Raw genomic sequence first — 20,628 nt, forward strand, 5'->3', positions numbered from 1 at the left:
GTTCTTGTTCTGTTGCCTGCTTTTTCTGCAGAGGCTAGGAAAGATAAATATCTTCACTTTTCCAGTCTCTCCTATGGCTAGGGATGGCCATATTACAGAGTTCTGACAAAATGAGACTTAATTGTTTAGAAACCTCTTGAAAAGGTTTTGCTTATCCGATAAAAATGGAGGTATCACTAATGTCACATCCCTCCCACTTCTCTTTGCCTTGAAAAAGGACGCAATTTTCTAGAGATGGGGCAGTCATCTTGAATGCCAAGAGAAAGGCCAAGGGCTTCAGAAACTAACCTTAACATTTTTTAAGCCACTAAGCAAAGACAATAGTCACCTACCTCCAATCATTTCATGCTAAATACTCCTCTCGTTTCTTTAAGCAACACTTAACTTACAGCCAAATGCATTCTTAACTGATAACAGCTTTAAAAGTGGCAGATGTTAATCCTTTCAATTGGATTTGATTTTTATTAAATATTCCAAAGTAATTTAGAGCTAGGTCTAGTAAATAAATTACAAGTAACACCACTTTGGGCCAAAAACCCCAAAGATGTGACATACAGTAATAGGAATACGTTTCCTTTAACTGTTTCCCTGTAAATGGTTACAAATTGTAACCCAGGGCCTCCCTGGTGGCAGCAGTGGTTAAGAATCCATCTGCCAATGCAGGGGGACACGGGTTTGAGCCCTGGTCCGGGAAGATCCCACATGCCACGGAGCAACTAAGCCCGTGCGCCACAAGTACTGAGCCTGCGCTCTAGTGCCGGGGAGCCACAACTACTGAGCCCGTGAGCCACAACTAGTGAAGCCCATGCGCCTAGAGCCCGTGCTCCGCAACAAGAGAAGCCACCGCAGTGAGAAGCCCGCGCACCGCCATGAAGCAGACCCCGCTCGCCGCAACTAGAGAAAGCCTGCGCACAGCAATGAAGACCCAATGCAGCCAAAAATAAATAAATAAAATAAATAAGTTTAAAAAAAAATTGTAACCCAATGTTGTTGGTTTCTGGTATTCTTTTTTTTTTTTTTTTTGCCACGTCTCATTGCTTACAAGATCTCAGCTCCCCAACCAGGATTGAACCTGGGTCATGGCAGTGAGAACCTGGAATCCTAACCAGTAGGCCACATTTTTTTCTTTTTAGACCAAGAAATATGAAGGATGAGATTTCTTTATATCTCCAACAGCTTAATACTCCAGGATATGTACTCAATCAGTTCTTCTACAGCTCATCAACTCATTTACAATTCTGAAGCACAATGCTTGAAAAGGAATAGAAATACACCAGGTTGGGAATCTGGATTTGACACAAAGCCAGACCTTTTGCCTAGAATAATATTTACCTTGAGAATCTCAACAGAAGTTAAGCGTGGGACTGAGGACACCAAGAACAAATTGGCCCCAGATGCAGTTCAGATGCAAAACACATGTTAGGAGCACATATACTGGGAATTAGAGTTAGACATACAGAACTTGTTGGACAGAATTAAGTACTATGACTTGGCTCACTGAACACCTATTCCTTTTACCTATGGTACATTCACATGCTGCAGGGACTGGAAAGCTAAAAACTATTTCCCAGGTATCCTTTTGGTTAGGATTCAAGATGTGGTCAGGGCCTGCTAATCAGATACATCAGCACAACACATGAAATCAGAACTGAGTTAAATAAGTGAGAAGGCAGCACACGAGGCATCAATTCTGCTAGTGAAAATAATGGTGGAGACAGCATAGTTCTTACTTTGGTTAGCAGATCCTGATCTGGTAGCAGCTTCCCCAGTTGTCTCATTTATTATTGCTTAAAAGAGTTGTTTAAAAGAAAAAGAATATCTGACAGTGACCTATGTGGCCCTATTTCCTATCGAGCCTTTTACAAAATAAGTTTGGCAAACCCTGTCCTAAACTGCTCGTTCATGAACCACTTTGAATAGCAGGAGCTACAGTCTAATCCCTCGTCCTTCCAACAATATTTCTACTTAAATTACAATGGTTATCTACAGGTTAATCCAATCTGACTAGAATTTTAAAAATAGGATTTGTAACCAAAGTATTCCAATACAAAAGTTTCACTACGACTGACAGTGAGCTTTTTTGGCTCATTCCTAGCATCCACACCTAAGGGTACCCTGGAATTTCCAGCCACTTGGTTTGGGGAGGCACACCAAGCTCCTGACTGGCTTAAGCCAACCTACACATCCCACATCCCTGGCAACTTTAAGGAATTCAAAGATGAACATGTATCCCAAGTTAGGCCAATCCAGTCCAGTGAAATTCAAATTTCAAGATTTTGTTTGTAATACTGGGGAAGAGAATCTTTTCTGCTGGACTTGAACCTAAAAGTATATAGCCCCAAGAGCTGCTGACAGCCATCTTACAACAAGGAGATAGCATACTGAGAGCATAAAGCCAACGTTTAGGAAGCAGAGCCAAGCCATGGAGGAAAACGGAGTCCTGGTGACAATCTGAAACACTGGATCTTGCCTCACCAGAAGCCAGGCTCACCTCTGGACTTTTTAACGGTATAAACCAATAAATTCCCCTAATTATTAAGGTCAATTAGAGCTGGGTTTTCTGTTGGTACAAGAATGCTTTTAGATGTAATAAGTACTTCATCACACATTATATGACAAGGTACATTCTCTGTCCTTAGGGAGCTTTTGTTTTACATTTCTTAAAAGTAAAACCAACCAGGAAAAGCATGATAAATGTCTCCAATTGCAAATGTTTGATATCATATTTAAAGGCCTAGGTTCTTAAGCTCTAACCATTCATATGGGTAGGTAATATGGAAAAATAAATGACCTGAAATAAGTCTGGAAAACAAAGGAAGCAACACAATAAAATGCATGGGGGTAGGATGGGAGGAAAGAGTCACAAGAGGTATATACCAACTCATGAGGACAGGCCTGCCTTTTTGCTCTGTGCTTTGGTCCTTCTGCCAATAACTAGTGATTTGTGAAAGCAATCTAACGTGCTCAAAGTGGGAAGATCTTATGAACGTTTGAGTTACCACCAACCACACAATTGTTATGGTTCCATTTTTTAATATCATCCCATAACTTTTAAATAGAAAAGTCATGCTGCAGGGACTGGAAAGCTAAAAACTATTTCCCAGGTATCCTTTTGGTTAGGATTCGAGATGTGATCAGGGCCTGCTAATCAGATACATCAGCACAACACATGAAATCAGAACTGAGTTAAGTGAGAAGGCAGCACACGAGGCATCAATTCTGCTAGTGAAAATAATGGTGGAGACAGCATAGTTCTTACTTTGGTTAGCAGATCCTGATCTGGTAGCAGCTTCCCCAGCTGTCTCATTTATTATTGCTTAAAAGAGTTGTTTAAAAAAAAAAAGAATATCTGACAGTGATATTCTGTCAGATATATATTCTATATATCTGTTGCCTTAGTGGTGAGTGAGATAACACAGTCTAGTGAATTGTTTTCAACAGTGTGAGGATAAAGACAATGCCACTTAGATATCGTGCAAGCCAGCACTAATGTCTATGTCACTATAGATTTGTGTGAATAGACTGAGTAGAAATGGCCTAATGTGCAAATGGAGACAAGACGTGTCCAAGCACACACACAATAGACTCATCCCACTTAAAAGAAAATAGTTGTATTTAGGGGAAGGGCCATAAACTCTTGCATGCCACAATTATTTTCTTAAAACTCATCTTGAGTTAATACATGGTGAATTAAACAGGGAAAATAATTGAATATACCTGATTTACTAATTTGTCAGGTATTTAACCTAAATATATCTTAAGATTGTTATCCCAATCTAAAAGATTTAAGCTCCGTGTAAGTGCTACAATCAACTATTTTCTTCTCTTAGCTAGTTCTATACAACTGACAAATTATGCAGGCTTCTTTCAGGCCTAAACTATTTTTCAACAGTGCTGCCAACAGTTTGATCATGGTAAAGTTTCTGAAAACCCTAAGTGAAATATTCTCCTTTTTCTGTAAAGAGCCAGACAATAAACATTTTAGTTTTCGTGAAGAACAACTTAAATCTCTGCGGCATATTGTTTCGTTTTGCAACCCTTTAAAAACATAGAAACCATTCTTGGCTGGTGGGCTGCCTTGGGCTTGCTACTGTTTTCAGAAATTTTGAGGAATATCACCACCTGCGGCTCTTGTAAGAAGAAAAAAAATGCAAATTCTCAGCCACACTTCAGGCCCATTACATTAAAATCACAAGGACTGAGCCCAGACCTCTGCTTTTTAACTGTATCCATGACTTCATTCCTCCACATACTAATTTTAGAACCACTAGAAGTGAAAGCAGACCTAATAAAGTTATATACAAGGAAACTCATGCTGCTTTCTAGAGGCAAGTAGACATATATTCTATTATATTTCAGGCTTACCTACAATCTCTTGTAATGTACATTTTTCAGTGTCACCACAAAAAATGTCAATTTCAAACTTTGCATATAAATGAAAAACTCTAAAAAACTGTGATGCTAATCTTCAACAGCACATGATTTTTTTCAAATGGCCTCATTAACCAAGTTGTTAGTTCTTTTCCTTTCCCTTCCTAACACATATCTTGAATATTTAACACCTGTTGCTTCCTAATAACTGTATTCACTTTTCCTCTCCCTCAAACCATGCAATTTCGACTGGGATTTGGAGTAAAGTGGAAATGGAATCAGGACCACTGAAATCAACCACCACCTCCACCTGACCTCATTCTCCATCTCCTCAGGAGTTTAAGATTAGTGCCTGAGGCCCCATGTTCCAGTGTATCATGAAATTAAGGTACAATATAAGCCAGTTTTCCACAAATCTCTGATCCTACACACATGCAGTGCTTGTTTAGAACTGCAGGTTCTTTACTCCCCGCCACCCCCTCCCCCCCAGCACCGGGCAAGATGACAGGAAGGACTGGTCTAGGGCCTGGGAAATGCAGTCTACAAACACTCCAGGTGATTTTAAAATTAAGGATGGCTCCACCATATTGAAGCCTCAATTATTTACCACTGGCTAATCCCCATACTGGTAAACACTTAATGTTCCTTGCTACTATCAGTCAGGTGGATTCCAGGCACACATCTAACCAAGTCAGAAACTGGCAGAGCTGAAATTCTGTTAAAGAACAGGAAGAAATTTCAGAGCCAAATACACATCAGAATCTTAGTTCAGGGATTTCTCTCTTCTTTCAAATTTAGAGTTGAATTACTCTAATGCAAAAGCAGCAAATACTGATAGACCGTACTCTTCACACAACTTCTACTCGGGAAAAATTGACTTTTCTTTCCAAGTCATCTAGAAACCAAATACTCCACTTCCCAATTTCTTTAACAGAAAAGCCTCTCCTACAACTCTGCAAGAGGCAAAGTGATGCCCTCCTCTGACTCCGTCTTCCCTTATAGAGTTCTCTAAACGATAAAGAAGGTAATTTGTAGTAAAACAAAGGTTTTATAAAGACTGACAGAATAAAATCTCAGCCCTGCCATTCTACCAGCTGTGTTAATTCTTTACTTGCTCGCGTGGTGATTATGAGGCGTGGTGCGCAATCAGCCCTCACAGACTACTTCTTCCCGACACGTCCCTCCGGATAGGAAAGGGGCCACCGCGGGCTCACGGAGAGCTGGGCCGGGGCTGGTCACTGTGCACCCGGGCAGGGTGGCGCGGCGAGAAGCAAAGATTGGACGGAGGCGAGGGGTAAAGGGGAAGGGAGAGAGGAGAGGCTGGTGAGAAGAGAGGGTGAGCCGGGGGGAGCATAAGAGACCCGCACGGCCTCCGCCCCTGAGGATGCGCTGCCGGAGCCGAGAGCACGAGAGGCGAGAAGCCCCGAGAGGCCACCATTACCTGCGCCCGAGCAGCCGCGGCTGGACCAGGGCCGCAGTGAGCTCCTCGCAGCTGCGGCCGCCCGCCGGCGGAGCCCACGCCTGACCACAACCCCAGCCTCTCTGCGCCAAGCCTCGCCACGCCATCTTCCCAACCTCTGCCCCACCATGGCCCGACTTACCAACCCCTGCCCGGAACCACTTCCGGGGCGAAAGGAAGAACCATAGAGTGCCGAGGGGCAGCCTAGCGCGCCCCCGTGCGGCCGATTCCCAGGCCGGACCAACCGGAGGGAGAGGGACCCGCCGGCCGGCAGCAGTCCGGCCGGCAGCAGTTCTCCCAGCAGCGCCCAGCCTGGACCTGGGAGGGGCGTGCGAAAGCGGCCAGGCCTGCATCCTACTGACCCAAAGGAAAAAGAGGGGGGGAAACGAATTTACTGAATGATGCCATGTACCTTTACCTAAGTTAGTGTTTAATCCTCGCAAAACGCTTAAGATAGATGTTATTACTGCTTTTTTTTTTTTTTTTTTTTTTACCGTGGTTCTGAGGCCCAGAGAGAAGTGAGTGGAGGAACCAATGTTACAACCCAGGTTTTCTTAAATTACTACTCTTTTTTCTCCCCACCATTTCACGTTATGATACACTGAAGAGGATGTGCCTTTAACAAAAAGTACAAGCGTGACGTGAAATTCTAGATTCTAGATAAAATTCAAACTTCATGATCAGCCCTTGCCTACCCGTCAGCTTTATTTCCTGCCACTCCATCCCTCCCTCTGACCCTAGCTGCAGTCATACTGAAACATACGCAGTTTCTGAAAGGCACTACTTTTCCAGTCCCTACTTCTCCCGAGTTCATATACCATCCTCACTGCCTGAAACACCTTTCCCCTTCTCTGCCTGCTAACCAATTTGTCCTCCAGACCAACTTGAATCGTCACCTCCTCTAGGAAGCTGTAGGAAAAAGTTTTCCTCCAACCTCTTAGGGTCCCTGGCCAGGTCTGAAAGGTAGTGACAAAGACATTAACAGGAGAAAAGCACACAAAGTTTATTGATTTTTTACATGTACATGGGAGTCTTTGCAAGAGAATGAAGACCAGAAGAAGTGACCAGAGCAGGAAGTTTTTATACCTTTTCTACAAAGAAACAATTTGTGAAGAATTGACAAGACAATGGGGCTTGGACTAGGAGTAGTCCAACTAGGGCTAGGTAGTCCTTATCTTCCTTAAGTAGGAAGATGAGAGTTAGGTTAACAAAGCTTGTTTGCAGATTACACCAGTGTCTCTTGTTGAACAATAATAATATTAATAATTAGTATTCATAATAATATCGCAGCTACAAAGAGCAAAGACCCTTTATTTAGGGTCTCAAGAACTGCAATTCAAAGACACAGATTAGGGTAAAACCAAAAGAGTGTTCCGGGGAAGAGAAGGAATCAGGGGCTTATAAAGGCAAAAGCCACAAGGTTGTTCAAGAATTAGAGGGTTCCCTGGTGGCCTAGCATTTAGGATTCTGGGCTTTTACTGCCGTGGCCCGGGTTCAATCCCTGGTCAGGGAACTGAGATCCCACAAGCCACACGGCCAAAAAAAAGAATTATGATGGACTCTCAGGCAATCCCTTAGGGCAATTTTCCTTAAGGGATAGGCTCTCACCAGTTATTCTAGGGTAAGGGTCAAATAAGTAGGTAGGCTGTCATGAGTTAATTTTAGGGTAAGTCGAATAATTATCTTGAGTTTCTGGAACACTGGATAGATATTCTGGATGACGGTGTTAAGACAGTAAGTGGTCAAAAGGCCAGATTCCATCCAGGCTGAGATGTGCATAAGTCACACTTCCTCAATGATCTCCCAGCTGTATTTTAGAGGGCTCTCTTAGCAACACCGACTCCATTTTGAGTTTACTTTTACACTGGTCTCTAGTCTTTGGGCTGATAAGAGTCTGTCTCCATGAAAGGAAACATTTATTTCCTGCCTTTAGAAAGAAAAGGGGGAGCTTTTTCTGCATTTACTGCTTCTTGATTGCCTTCAGCTCAAAATAACTTTTATGTCAAAGAGTCATACTTGGGGGTGACATTTTGGTTTCCTTTAAGGCTTTCCTCTTAGACCTTCACGCTGATTTAGATGACCTTCATCTGTGTTTTAATACTGCTTTATGCATATCAGTATGATAACACCACATTCATTCCATAAATACTTATTAAACACCTACAGTATGCCCAGCAATGTACTAGATCTGGGATATATTTTAGAAGACACTATCTCTGACCTCACAGAGATCCTACTCTACAGGGGAAGAAGGGACCAAGTAAATAAACAGGCAATTACAATACATCTGAAGAAGTGCTATGGTCAGAGAAGCAGAAGGCTCTCTGGGGGTTTAGAGGAGGGGGAAATAATGCAGTCAAGGCATAAGGAACGGGAGGCAGGGGAGAAGGCTTCCCAGAGAAACTGATGGTAGTTACCAGGAGAAGAGAAGGGCTGAAATGTTCTAGGTAGAGAAAGTAGCATTTGTGATGTCTTCCAGGGCATGACTTCTTTGAGAAACTAAAATAGATTAACTTTGGCTTTGTCATAGGTGTCAACTATGAGATTTGATTTTACCCTATTTGCAAGCTAATTAGTTTGGATGCTGGCAGAAAACAGGAGACTCCTGGGTCAGAAAGAAAAGACTTTATTACCCACAGCACAACAAGCATCATGTGCATCGTGTTTGCAGGGGCTCCCCTTGTTCTCCAAGCCCTAGAGTAGCAATGCCATGGGCCAGATGGATGCTGAACATGCAGTGGTATTGCAACTGAAGAACACTGAGCTTGGGGTATCTACCATTTTAATAGCATTTAAGAAACAACAAGGCCAAAATGGAGTCACCTGTGCTAAGCCCCACATCAGCAAAACAAGACTTAATACGTAACCTAATTGCATTTTCAGCCTCTTCCAGGAATGTGACCTTTAACCAGTCAATCTGGAATTACCTGGTCAGCACTAGTCAGGTAATCTGCCTGATAGACCCACAGCTTCCCCCCAATGAAGGTGACCTTGCCTGAAACAATCCACTCTTTTGCTAGAAGCTTTCTTTTTCCTCCCCCTTCTGCCTTTAATAAGCTTCCATTTCGGACGGGTCCTGAGAGCTCCTTTCTAACTGCTAAGATGGGATACTGTCCAATTCATGAATCATTAAATAAAGATCTAATTGAGATCTTCAAATTTACTCAGTTGAACAAAAGTGGTAAGCAAGCAAACAACCTTGAGATAAAGGCATTTTCTTCCAGAGCAAAGGGGCATATTTGCTTATAGCCTTGCATCTTAGTCTACTTGGGCTGCCCTAAGAAAATACAATAGTCTGGGTGGGTTAAACAACAGAAATTTCTCTCACACAGTTCTGGAGGCTGGAAATCTGAGATCAAGGCAATAGCATGGTCAAGTTCTGGTGGGAGTTCTCTTCCTGGTTGCAGATGGCTGACTTACTGCTTCGTCTTCACGTGGCAGAGAGACACAGCAAGCTCCCTGGTGTCTCTTCTTTTAAGGGCACTAATCTCATCATGGAGGCCCTACCTTATGACCTCATCTACACCTAATTATCTCCCAAAGTCCCCATCTCCAAATACCATCACACTGGGGATTAGAGCCTCAACATACGAATTTTAGGGGGGGGGGTCACAATTCGGTCCATAACACCTTGGAAGATAGAGATTAGTACCACTTGACAGAGCAAGGGCATGCTTACTGCCCATTATAGAAGTTTCCAGTTCCCTAAACTCAGCATTCCTCTCCTATAATGCAACCCCCTCAGTGCGCAGGTGTCATTTAGCCTTCATTGCATTGTCCCGTGGGAAATGGAACCCAGGGAATCAACACAAAAATGTTGATATTCTGGCTAATGCTATTGCTCTAATAAGTTGTACTTCATCTTTGACCCAAGAGTCTGTGTTTTCTACCAGCATCCATAAAACTGTGTCAGGCTAACTTGTTCAGAGCCCTCACAGTTCTTGATAGGGATATGTGAATTTGTCATTTCCTAGGGAGAGCTTCTCTAGCTGCTAACAAGAATTTGGGTGTGGTCATACGGTTGATGGCTGAAGAGGAAGGAAGCTGGAAGTCACTAAAGATGAGAAAGCCTAGAAACTGAGAGTCCTGGATGTTGACTGGGCTACTCACATTAACTTGGTGTCACCAGGATGACAGCAGGACTTGGAGAGGAATCCTGAGACTTCAGTGAAAGAGAAGCAGTGACCAGAAGATTAATAGTGCTGAAGAACGGCTAGAAATAGAGGACAGAGTGTCAACAGAGGATAAATACAAGCTCCAGGTGATCTGTGGACAAGTGATCTGAAAGAATAATTAGGGCATGAGGAGGATGTGGTCCACCTCCAGAACCCAAGGATTCTGAGGTGGGGATGTGCTGGATGTTCTCTTCTTGCCCCTACAGATCACTCCTGTATCCTGCTCCAGGCCCCTCAAGACTAACCTTTATGGACCAGATCAATGGGCTCCCCTGCCCTCTGGCTTTCAGCTGGGCTCAGCCAATTGCAGGCACCAACAGGAGTTTGGAGCATGGGAGGAGAAAGGCACTTACTCCATCCACTCTCTTCCTCCTTGATCCACACGGGTTGGCCTCTGTGTTCTGTTATTAAGCTCTCCTCATTGCTTTGAGTGAGGCTGCTATTTCTGGCAAGAACCTGAACTGACAGAGGAAGAACAAGCAGCCTCCACTCAAAGTCTGCAGCAGAAGCAGGGTCCTCAGGGGACAGCCAGGAGTCAGGATGAGTGGAAAGGATCTATGGAGGTGTGCTGACTATAATCCAGGCACAGGGGTATGTATTATTATTTGCCATTTATTGTGCACTTAGTATGTACTAGGTACTGTGATGGGTATTTTGCATGCATTGTCATATTTAATTTAATCATAATATCAACCAAAAGAGTTAGCATTATTATCTCCACTTTGCAGGTGAGAAAACTGAGGCTATTGATAATCTGACACTTTAACTCATTTCTGTGAATTCAGATAACTTCTACCTTGTCATTTTGATGATTAAATGACTTTGTATGTGTCAGGTGGCGAGGTGCACATTGTTGAAACTCAACATATAGTAGCAAGACAGCAGAAGCAAGAAGAACTACAATCCTGCAGCCTGTGGAACAAAAACCACATTCACAGAAAGATAGACAAGATGAAAAGGCAGAGGCCTATGTACCAGATGAAGGAACAAGATAAAAACCCAGAAAAACAACTAAATGAAGTGGAGATAGGCAACCTTCCAGAAAAATAATTCAGAATAATGATAGTGAAGATGATACAGGACCTTGGAAAAAGAATGGAGGCAAAGATCGAGAAGATGTAAGAAATGTTTAACAAAGACCTAGAAGAATTAAAGAACAAACAAAGAGAGATAAACAATACAATAACTGAAATGAAAAATACACCAGAAGGATTCAATAGCAGAATAACTGAGGCAGAACGGATTAGTGACCTGGAAGACAGAATGGCGGAATTCACTGCCATGGAACATAATAAAGAAAAAAGAATGAAAAGAAATGAAGACAGCCTAACAGACCTCTGGGATAACATTAAACGCAACAACATTCGCATTATAGGGGTCCCAGAAGGAGAAGAGAGAGAGAGGATCAGAGAAAATATTTGAAGAGATTATAGTCGAAAACTTCCCTAACATGGGAAAGGAAATAGCCACCCAAGTCCAGGAAGCACAGAGAGTCCCAGGGAGGATAAACCCAAGGAGAAACACACCGAGACACATAGTAATCAAACTGACAAAAATTAAAGACAAAGAAAAATTATTGAAAGCAACAAGGGAAAAATGACAAATAACATACAAGGAAACTCCCATAAGGTTAACAGCTGATTTCTCAGCAGACACTCTACAAGCCAGAAGGGAGTGGCATGATATATTTAAAGTGATGAAAGGGAAGAACCTACAACCAAGATTACTCTACCTGGCAAGCAGCTCATTCAGATTCAACGGAGAAATCAAAAGCTTTACAGACAAGCAAAAGCTAAGAGAATTCACCACCACCAAACCAGCTCTACAACAAATGCTAAAGGAAAGTCTCTAATTGGGAAACACAAGAGAAGAAAAGGAACTACAAAAACAAACCCATAACAATTAAGAAAATGGTGAAAGGAACATACATATCGATAATTACCTTAAACGTGAATGGATTAAATGCTCCAACCAAAAGACGCAGGCTCGCTGAATGGATACAAAAACAGGACCCATATATAAGCTGTCTATAAGAGACCCACTTCAGACCTAGGGACACATACAGACTGAAAGCGAGGAGATGGAAAAAGATAGTCCATGCAAATGGAAATCAAAAGAAAGCTGGAGTAGCAACACTCATATCAGATAAAATAGACTTTAAAATAAAGACTGTTACAAGAGACAAGGAAGGACACTACATAATGATCAAGGGATCAATCCAAGAAGAAGATATAACAATTATAAATATTTATGCACCCAACATAGGAGCACCACAATACATAAGGCAACTGCTAACAGCTATAAAAGAGGAAGTCGACAGTAACACAATAATAGTGGGGGACTTTAACACCTCACTTACACCAATGGACAGATCATCCAAAATGAAAATTAATAAGGAAACACAAGCTTTAAATGACACAATAGACCAGATAGATTTAATTGATATTTATAGGACATTCCATCCAAAAACAGCAGATTACACTTTCTTCTCAAGTGCGCATGGAACATTCTCCAGGATAGATCACATCTTGGGTCACAAATCAAGCCTCAGTAAATTTAAGAAAATTGAAATCATATCAAGCATCCTTTCTGACCATAACGCTATGAGATTAGAAATAAATTACAGGGAAAAAAACGTAAAAAACACAAACACATGGAGGCTAAACAATACATTACTAAATAACCAAGAGATCACTGAAGAAATCAAAAAATACCTAGAGACAAATTACAACAAAAACACGACAATCCAAAACCTATGGGATGCAGCAAAAGCAGTTCTAAGAGGGACGTTTATAGCAATACAAGCCTACCTCAAGAAACAAGAAAAATCTCAAATAAACAATCTAACCTTACACCTAAAGGAATTAGAGAAAGAAGAATAAACAAAACCCAAAGTTAGCAGAAGGAAAGAAATCATACAGATCAGAGCAGAAATAAATGAAATAGAAACAAAGAAAACAATAGCAAAGATCAATAAAACTAAAAGCTGGTTCTTTGAGAAGATAAACAAAATTGGGAAACCATTAGCCAGACTCATCAAGAAAAAGAGAGAGAGGACTCAAATCAATAAAATTAGAAGTGAAAAAGGAGAAGTTACAATAGACACCGCAGAAATACAAAGCATCCTAAGAGACTACTACAACCAACTCTATGCCAATAAAATGGACAACCTGGAAGAAATGGACAAATTCTTAGAAAGGTATAACCTTCCAAGACTGAACCAGGAAGAAATAGAAAATATGAACAGACCAATCACAAGTAATGAAATTGAAACTGTGATTAAGTCTTCCAACAAACAAAAGTCCAGGACCAGATGGCTTCACAGGTGAATTCTATCAAACATTTAGAGAAGAGCTAACACCCATCTTCTCAAACTCTTCCAAAAAACCACAGAGGAACACTCTCAAACTCATTCTATGAGGCCACCATCACCCTGATACCAAAACCAGACAAAGATACTACAAAAAAAAAGAGAAAATTACAGACCAATATCACTGATGAATATAGATGCAAAAATCCTCAACAAAATACTAGCAAACAGAATCCAACAACACATTAAAAGGATCATACACCATGATCAAGTGGGATTTATCCCAGGGATGCAAGGATTCTACAATATACACAAATCAATCAATGTGATACACCATATTAACAAATTGAAGAAGAAAAACCATATGATCATCTCAATGGATGCAGAAAAAGCTTTTGACAGGGCTTCCCTGGTGGCGCAGTGGTTGAGAGTCTGCCTGCCAATGCAGGGGACACGGGTTCCAGCCCTGGTCTGGGAAGATCCCACATGCCGCGGAGCGACTAAGCCCGTGAGCCACAATTACTGAGCCTGCGTGTCTGGAGCCTGTGCTCCGCAACAGGAGAAGCCACGATGGTGAGAGGCCTGCGCACCGCGATGAAGAGTGGCCCCCACTTGCCGCAACTAGGGAAAGCCCTCGCACAGAAATGAAGACCCAACACAGCCATAAATAAATAAATAAATAAATAAAAATTAAAAAAAAAAAAGCTTTTGACAAAATTCAACACCCATTTATGACAAAAACTCTCCAAAAAGTGGGCATAGGGGGAAGTTACCTCAACATAATAAAGGCCATATATGACAAACCCACAGCAAACATCATTCTCAATGGTGAAAAACTGAAAACATTTCCTCTAAGATCAGGAACAAGACAAGGATGTCCACTCTCGCCACTGTTATTCAACATAGCTTTGGAAGTCCTAGCCACAGCAATCAGAGAAGAAAAAGAAATAAAAGGAATACAAATTGGAAGAGAAGAAGTAAAGCTGTCACTGTTTGCAGATGAGAATCCTAAAGATGCCACCAGAAAACTACTACAGCTAATCAATGAATTTGGTAAAGTTGCAGGATACAAAATTAATGCACAGAAATCCCTTGCATTCCTATACACTAATGATGAAAAATCTGAAAGAGAAATCCATTTGCCACTGCAACAAAAAGAATAAAATACCTAGGAATAAACCTACCTAGGGAGACAAAAGACCTGTATGCAGAAAACTATAAGACACTGATGAAAGAAATTAAAGATGATACAAACTGATGGAGAGATATACCATGTTTTTGGATTGGAAGAATCAATATTGTGAAAATGACTATGCTACCCAAAGCAATCTACAGATTCAATGCAATCCCTATCAAATTACCAATGGCATTTTTTATGGAACTAGAACAAAAAATCTTAAAATTTGTATGGAGACACAAAAGACCCCGAATAACCAGAGCAATCTTGAGGGAAAAAAGCGGAGTTGGAGGAATCAGGCTCCCTGACTTCAGACTATACTACAAAGCTACAGTAATCAAGACAATATGGTACTGGCACAAAAACAGAAATATAGATCAATGGAACAGGATAGAAAGCCCAAAGATAAACCCACGCACCTATGGTCAACTAATCTATGACAAAGGAGGCAAGGATATACAATGGAGAAAAGACAGCCTCTTCAAAAAGTGGTGCTGGGAAAACTGGACAGCTACATGTAAAAGAATGAAATTAGAACGCTCCTTAACACCATACACAAAAACAAACTCAAAATGGATTAGAGACCTAAATGTAAGACTGGACACTATAAAACTCTTAGAGGAAAACATAGGAAGAACACTCTTTGACATAAATCACAGTAAGATCTTTTTTGATCCACCTCCTAGAGTAATGGAAATAAAAACAAAAATAAACAAATGGGACCTAATGACACTTAAAAGCTTTTGCACAGCAAAGGAAACTACAAACAAGATGAAAAGACAGCCCTCAGAATGGGAGAAAATATTTGCAAATGAATCAATGGACAAAGGATTTATCTCCAAAATATATAAACAGCTCTTGCAGGTCAATATTAAAAAAACAAACAACCCAATCCAAAAATGGGCAGAAGACCTAAATAGACATTTCTCCAAAGAAGACACACAGATGGCGAAGAAGCACATGAAAAGCTGCTCAACAACACTAATTATTAGAGAAATGCAAATCAAAACTACAATGAGGTATCACCTCACACCAGTTAGAATGGGCATCATCAGAAAATCTACAAACAACAAATGCTGGAGAGGGTGTGGAGAAAAGGGAACCCTCTTGCACTGTTGGTGGGAATGTAAATTGATACAGCCACTATGGAGAACAGTATGGAGGTTCCTTAAAAAACTAAAAATAGAACTACCATATGACCCAGCAATCCCGCTACTGGGCATATACCCAGAGAAAACCATAATTAAAAAAGACACATGCACCCCAATGTTCATTGCAGCACTATTTACAATAGCCAGGTCATGGAAGCAACCTAAATGCCCATTGACAGGCGAATGGATAAAGAAGATGTGGTACCTATATACAATGGAATATTACTCAGCCATAAAATGGAACAAAGTTGGGTCATTTGTAGAGACGTGGATGGATCTAGAGACTGTCATACAGAGTGAAGTAAGTCAGAAAGAGAAAAACAAATATCGTATATTAATGCATATATGTGGGACCTAGAAAAATGGTAAAGATGAACTGGTTTGCAGGGCAGAAATAGAGACACAGATGTAGAGAACAAACGTATGGACACCAAGGGGGAAAGTGGAGGGGGGGGGTTGATGGTGGTGATGTGATGAATTGAGAGATTGGGATTGACATGTATACACTGATGTGTATAAAATTGATGACTAATAAGAACCTGCTGTATAAAAAAGTAAATTAAATAAAATTCAAAAATTCAAGAAAAAAAAAAAGCTATCGGAGCAGTTTACTAGGTGTAATAACAGGAGGCTTTTCTTTTCTCCCCACTACCACCTCTGGACTCATGGGCTTATGAGATATATTACAACACTGTCCTCTGATTCAAAGCTTGTACTGCATCCTGTAAGATAGAAGCCCATTCTTAAAAAAAAAACCAAAACAACAACAACAAAAACATATAACAGCTATCATCGTGAGATTATAATCAGAAACTGAAGTGGAAGCCCATCCACAGGGAAAGGGCGCCTCTCGTCATCATTTTCATTTTAGGGCCATAAATGAAGATGTAGTGCTTATGTGTGTGTGTGCATGGGGGAAAGAGATCTCCATCAGCATCAGCTGAGCACTTATCATGTACCAGGCTCTATGCTGAACACTGGCATTCACAACAGTCCTAAGGGAGAACTCTTATTATCATTCCATTTGACAGATGAGGAAATAGAGGCACACAAGAGTTTTACTGATAGCAAAACTGAGATTTCAACCAAGGTCGAAGCCCATGTGAAAGAAAGCTTCCTGGAAAAGTTGGCCTTTGAAAGGAGTAACATGCAGGGGGTCAGGCAGGATCAAAGACAGGAGGCTGGATGGGGGTGGGGGTGGGTGTTAGAGGGTGCTGCAAGCTTGAGATAGTGGCTCCAATGCATGTTTTTCACACCACGAAGCAATTCTGACATGATCTACCTGGAGATTCCACAGGTTATGGGCTAAGTCCCACAGGACTGCTCCCATTCCTCACTTCTGATGCCAGTCACAAATTCAGGGTATCACCCGTGCTTCTGACCAACAGGCTATAGGCACTCCTGTCGCTTGGGAAATTCCAAGGGTTTGAGGAGCTTTGTGCCCGGAACAAGGGACAGAGACCAAATGCATTTCTTATTATACCGCAGGGGCTCTAACAGGGAGAGAATTGACAGAGGATTAGGAGAGTGAGGCAAGAAGTAGTGGAATTAAGGCCCACTTTATTTTCTCCACACTAGAGCCTGCCTGGGTCACAAAAGGCTGCCAGCCCTGGGAGGGGATCACCCAGGCAAGAGAACCCTAGGCTTTCTGCTGCTTTCTGGGACCCTGCTTGCCCAGAGGGCCCCACTCTGGACTCCGCAGGCCCTGGGTATGGTTCCACACAGAAAATGAGGTGTCTGTGAGAAAGCTTCAAGATTTCTAAAAGCCTATAAGAGAATATTACTCAGCCATAAAAACAAATGAAATATTGCCACTTGCAGCAACATGGATGGACCTAGAGATTATCATACTAAGCAAAGTCACATAGAGAAAGACATATATATGATATCACTAATATGTGGAATCTAAAAAAATGATACAAATGAACTTATTTACAAAACAGAAATAGACTCACAGATATAGAAAACAAACTCGTGGTTACCAACAGGGAAAGGGGGAGGAAGGGATAAATTAGGAGTTTGGGATTAACATATATACACAACTATATATAAAATAGATAAACAACAAGGACCTACTGTATAGCACAGGGAACAATATTCAATATCTTGTGATAACCTATAATGTGATAACCTTTTTTCACAAAAGAATCTAAAAAAGAATATATATATATATAGATATATATATATACACACATATATAACTGAATCATTTTGCTGTACACCTGAAACATTGTATGTCAACTATACTTCAATTTAAAAAAAGAAGAAAAAAAAAAAGCCTAGAAGAACTGTACATTTGCTTGCAAAAAGGCCAGAGGCTAATTAATACAAGTTTCCTCATTTCTGGCTGGAATTTTCCCAGCTCAGTGTAGCAGTTGTGGATGAAAAAATTAATAGTCGATCTAAGAAAGAAATGGAAAATTTTATTGGAACCAACCTGAGGATTCCAACCTGGGAGACAGTCTTTCAGAAAGCTCTGAGGACTGTTCCACCCATTAGAGGTCAAAGCACAGTTATGCAAGTCTTTGAGACAAATATACATCAAATGACGTATTACTGACAATTTACACAATCCAGATCTGCACGTATAAAGCGAGTAGTGGGTCATGTGTCATCATGGCCCCTTACGAGATTAAGAAGGAAGGTTATCTCCTAAGGAGGTCTGGTTAACGCAGATGCACGACACACACTAAAGGGGAGGGAGGAGGCCCAAACCGGCAAAGAAAATTTTTGTTTAAATTTGTTCTTGTCTTGCTGTAAAATATGAATTTTATTTCATCACAGTGATGACTGATATCCTACTAATTAGAAATGTTGGTTCATTCTGTCCACTGAAAAAACACACAACTTAAGAGCAGTGAGTTTCAGTTTTATTCAGGGACTGTACTGAGGACTGTAGCTCGGGAGACAGCCTCTCAGAGAGCCCTGAGGAACTGCTCCAAAGAGGTAGGGGAGGGGCCAGTATGTACATGAATTTTTTGGTGGAAAATACATGTAGTTAAGCATAAAAAAGGTTACTGCTAATCACAAAGTTAATGATTTTAGTGCTTATCTATCTATGCATAGGAAAATGCAAGAACCTGGGGGTCACTGAAATTCTTCCTGAGGTAAGCATCTTAACTATCTAGGGGCCTTTATACCCAAAATACAGAACACTTCGTCCTGTTTTTTCCATCCTGAATTCCCCTCAGAGTGCGTTGTCATGGGTGACTACACTACCCCTGGTAAGTGGGTTGCGACTTAACCCTTTGTATAAGGGGATGATGAGTGACAGCCTTTGTTTGTTTGTTTGTTTTAATTTTTATTGGAGTATAGTTGATTTACAATGTTGTGTTAGTTTCAGGTGTATAGCAAAGTGAATCAGTTATACATATACATATATCCACGCTTTTTTTTTTTAGATTCTTTTCCCATACAGGCCATTACAAAGTACTGAGTAGAGTTCCCTGTGCTATACAGCAGGTTCTTATTAGTTATCTATTTTATATATAGTAGTGTGTATATGTCAATCCCAATCTCCCAATTTATCCCTTCCCCTGCCCTTATCCCCTGGTAACCATAAGTTTGTTTTCTACATCTGTGCTTTGTTCTATTTGTTTACAATTCATAGGTACATCTTTTAAATAACTCAAAGGAGAAAGGTAAGACATTTCTTTCTTAGAAGTCAGATTTACTGAGATATGATTTATACACAATAACATTCACCCTTTTAAGTATACAGTTCAATGATTTTTGACAAACACATACAGTTGTGTAACCATCACAATCAAGATACAGAACATTTCCATCATCCCAGAAAGTTCCCTTGTGTCCCTTTATAGTCAACCCATATCCCTACTCCTAGACCTTGCCACCAGTTATGTTTTATGTCCTATAGTTTTGTCTTTTCGAGTATCACAGAAATGGAATCAGATAGTATGTTTTGTTGTGAACATATATTTTCATCTTTTTTGGTTAAATACCAGGAGTGAGACAGCTGGGTTATATGGTATAATGTTAATTGTACCAGGAATTCCCAAACTGTTTTCCAGTGTGGTTGTACCATTTTACATTCCCATCAGCACTGTGTGAGAATTCCAGTACTTGGGCTCAGGGCTTTGTTTTCAGCAATTCAAATAGGTGTGTAGTGGTATCTCATTTTGATTTTAATTTGAATTTCCTTAACACAAGTTATTCTTTTTTAATAAGCAAGACTTGTCTGGAGACATGTTGTTTTAAACCTTGGGGCATCCTAATTTGCTGGCTTTGCCTGATACAGAGACTAGGGAAGATCTTTCCCTGCCCTGTGTTGGCAGGGATCTGCACTTCTTGCATCCAGTCAGTAGAGGGCAGGAGAGGACAGAAAATAAGCTCCCCCGTTTTCGGACTATCAGGGGCCAGCATACATAGTATTTGGATGCATTACTGTATTTATAGCTTTTCTCAAATGCCTCTCCCTCTGAACCTCTTTAGCTGCCACCTTGTGAGGCTTGACTCCCCAGATTAATCTTGTGAAGTGATTCAAGGCCAAACCTCTTCACTAACCTTGTAAAATCCTAAGTACTGAGCTACCAAAACTGAGCCACCTTTGTAGAGTCCTTAATACGTCTACTCTCCAATGTCACTCATCAGAGCCTGTGTTAGGGGGAACCACAGGCAGCTGAGTTGGTGAACCTCTGTTCTTCTTCAACTTTTCAGGAGCCAAAAGAGACTAAGGAAGGTCTTTGTGGGGGACAAGTCTCCAGACCGCCCCTGCCCCCTGCCACTGGCCACACGCCCTCCTCTCCAGGACCTGGGCTGGGGCAGTTCAGACGGGGCACGGCACAGATCTTCTGGGGCCGGGGCTGCCGAGTGCCCCCAAAGATGTACTCCAGCCTGAGCCCTGGGCTCCCCTCTGGCAGTGGGAACCAAAAGGTCCTGAGGAGGGTGGCAAACATCAGGAAGAGCTCCATCCGAGCCAACTGGTCCCCTAGGCTCACCCGATGCCCTGGAAGCAGAAGGAAAGG

At 41.3% G+C, this 20,628-nt stretch overlaps 2 protein-coding genes and 1 pseudogene across 9 annotated transcripts in view; 1 reads left to right on the forward strand and 2 right to left on the reverse strand.

Moving 5' to 3' along the window:
• The window catches only part of PARL (presenilin associated rhomboid like), a 64,030-nt gene extending 57,967 nt beyond the window's left edge, over positions 1–6,063 (reverse strand). For 2 of the 7 annotated variants that reach the window (XM_082459985.1, XM_082459983.1), the window contains exon 1: positions 5,813–5,966. In XM_082459985.1, the coding sequence (XP_082316111.1) occupies positions 5,813–5,937 (125 nt within the window). In that variant the 5' untranslated portion in view covers positions 5,938–5,966. The other 5 variants (XM_082459988.1, XM_082459989.1, XM_082459984.1 and 2 more) reach the window with 4 other exon arrangements.
• LOC309659832 (large ribosomal subunit protein eL29 pseudogene) overlaps positions 1–20,628 on the forward strand; it is a 183,950-nt pseudogene that overhangs the window by 158,637 nt on the left and 4,685 nt on the right. The window lies entirely within an intron of this gene.
• LOC309659824 (cytochrome P450 2J6-like) overlaps positions 14,080–20,628 on the reverse strand; it is a 167,945-nt gene continuing 161,396 nt past the window's right edge. The window contains exon 8 of the mRNA XM_082459977.1: positions 14,080–20,609. Within this exon, the coding sequence (XP_082316103.1) occupies positions 20,317–20,609 (293 nt within the window). The 3' untranslated portion in view covers positions 14,080–20,316. The remainder of the gene's footprint in view (positions 20,610–20,628) is intronic.

This window comes from Balaenoptera physalus (assembly GCF_965194825.1).
Source record: "Balaenoptera physalus genome assembly, chromosome: 4".
NCBI lineage: Eukaryota > Metazoa > Chordata > Mammalia > Artiodactyla > Balaenopteridae > Balaenoptera > Balaenoptera physalus.